Genomic DNA, 2,360 nt, shown 5'->3' on the forward strand with positions numbered 1-2,360 from the left:
TACGCAGCGAGTACAAAAAGGCTGCACAAAGCAAAAAAAGTGAAAATTAGTCATTATATGTTAGGAAAATATTACTGAAAGAACCAAAACTCCCTTAAGACATGCAGATTTTTAAGAAAAGAAAGACAGTTTGCCACGACTTACAATCATTTATTACATTTGCTGAAAAACAAAGAGCATTTGAATTAGAAGGTTTTAAAAAAGTTAAAAAGCACGGCCTACGCCAGCAAGGAAGAGCCAACCAACCACTGCTTGAGGACCTCGGATCGGATCCCCTAAGACACCCATCAAAATCCACCAGTGGGATTAGCAGTGTGGTGTCACAAAACCCCAAGAAAAATACAAAACAAGAATTATAAAAGTAATGAACATTTGAGTCAAAGTCTGAAAAACCAGCAATAGCACACACCACCAAGAACACTGAGCACCTTTGGTTTCCAGAGCCTGAAGGACAGAAGATCCAAAAATCCAGAGGCGAGTAATCCAAGAAAAAAAGAAGTGGGGGGAAAAAAGCATTGCTGTCAGGTTGTAGGCGAGTGGAATCAGGTGGAAAGGGGAGTCATTTCTTTGACTTTTAAGACATTAAGAGAAAAAAGAATTGAAGACCAAAAGCAAAAACCTTTTGAAAGATAAAGACAAAAAGCGGATGGTCCGGGCTGTCCTCTGCATGTCTCCCACTGTTCTCCAGACCATCTTGGCTTTGGTCCAGAACAAGAACAGCTAAGGAAGAAAAAAAATGATCTTTTTTTTTTTTCTCCAGTTGGACAAAAAAAAAAAAAAAAAGGAAAAAGAAGAAAAAATAAAAACAGGAAAAAGGAAGAAGAAGAAAAGGAAAAAAAGAGGGACAGATGGTACGCTGTGACTGGTCTGTGGTCCAGAGACCTGGATATGCTTTCTTTGAAGCATATCACAACTTAAAGTATCATTTTCAAAAAGAAAGAAATGAACAAAACAAAGAGAAAAGAAAAAGGAAAGAAAAGGTCACAATATGTGAGTCACTGATCATAACCAAATGGTACAAAGGGAAAAACTAAAGTTGGTGGACATTATTGGAATGATTCGAAAACAGGACAAAGATGAGAATGATGAGAGGACAGAAAGAATGAGTAAGATCATTCTGTGAACGTTAGTTCAGCACTCTTACCTCTTATTGGTGTACCACCTGGGTGGATAATATGAATGCAAATAAGATTAGAAAGAAGAAGCATTAGTACGAGAAGAAGGAGGCTAGGGCTGGGGAGAAGAATTAAATTAGATTTACAGAATTAAATAAGGTCTTAAAAGAAACTTGAATTACTCTATTGGTAAAACAGGAATATATTAGATAGTATTAATAGATCATAAAAGCAAGTTGCATTATACCACTGAGGGTAAAGACCACAGGAGGCAGCATTGCCTTTCTCAGAGAAAGCAACTGAGTTCTTAGGTCTGGGGTCATACAGGGTTAGAAATGTATCTTATATGCCTCATAGTCTTAAAAAATGAACTACACAATATTTTGAAAAACATTGTTTAGGAAAAATACTGGCTAATCTATTTAAGTATATATCTATATATATAGATAGATAGATTTATCTATATATATACTGTTATTGGAGATACTAATGACCAGAAACAAACACGGTTGACTGGCTAACTTAGGCTACTCACTATGCTACATTTGTGAGACAGAACTTGTGGACTAGTTTATTTTTCTACACAGTGTTCTTATGATACCAATTCTGTAGATGTGTGCATGTGCGCGCCACTACGGAGATCTGGTGTCTACACTCACAGTTAGTAAAATGCATGCCATGCATTTTATTAATAATAATAATAATAATAATAATAATAGTAATCATTATCTGAATATGGAAATTAGTGGGGAGGGTGAAGTGCGCTTCAGAACTAAGCACTTACCAATGGATTCTGGAGATTTAAATACGGAGAGAAGAAAGACAGCATAAAAATATTATTATATTCCTTATAATTTGGTACAAAGTTTTCAGAGTTAAAGCTTTATATACTAAATCATCTATGTTACATGTGAATCATTAATCCTTTATTTACAATAACAGAATGCTAATCTATACAATTCGGCTGACAACAAGCAAAAGAGGCAGTTAACAAGACGCTTTAACATCACAGGACAGGTCAAAAGCTGAGAATTCTGGGAAGACAAGCAGCTAAAAAACTTAGAATTCTATATTAATATTACTACCAATGTCAAAGTAAACAACTTATTAATATATGTCCCTGTGAAATTACCTAGGGACAGACTAGAACATTAGAGATTTAGAATTATCTATTTTTAATCTAAAGAGAGCAAAGGAGTAGACTTGGGGTGGGAATGGGAGAGGGAGAAAAGGGCAATGCAAGGG

The 2,360-nt window shown here is 35.5% G+C and overlaps 1 protein-coding gene across 3 annotated transcripts in view; it reads right to left on the reverse strand.

Moving 5' to 3' along the window:
- The window catches only part of PTPRD (protein tyrosine phosphatase, receptor type, D), a 1,952,036-nt gene that overhangs the window by 181,035 nt on the left and 1,768,641 nt on the right, over positions 1-2,360 (reverse strand). For all 3 annotated transcript variants that reach the window (XM_012721366.1, XM_004677659.2, XM_004677657.2), the window contains 2 exons: positions 1,900-1,908; positions 1,145-1,162 (listed from right to left, as the gene is read on the reverse strand). In XM_012721366.1, coding sequence (XP_012576820.1) covers positions 1,145-1,162; positions 1,900-1,908 — 27 coding nt within the window. The remainder of the gene's footprint in view (positions 1-1,144; positions 1,163-1,899; positions 1,909-2,360) is intronic.

The sequence above is a fragment of the Condylura cristata genome, unplaced genomic scaffold (assembly GCF_000260355.1).
Source record: "Condylura cristata isolate star-nosed mole 26May11 unplaced genomic scaffold, ConCri1.0 scaffold00006, whole genome shotgun sequence".
In the NCBI taxonomy this organism is placed as follows: Eukaryota; Metazoa; Chordata; class Mammalia; order Eulipotyphla; family Talpidae; genus Condylura; species Condylura cristata.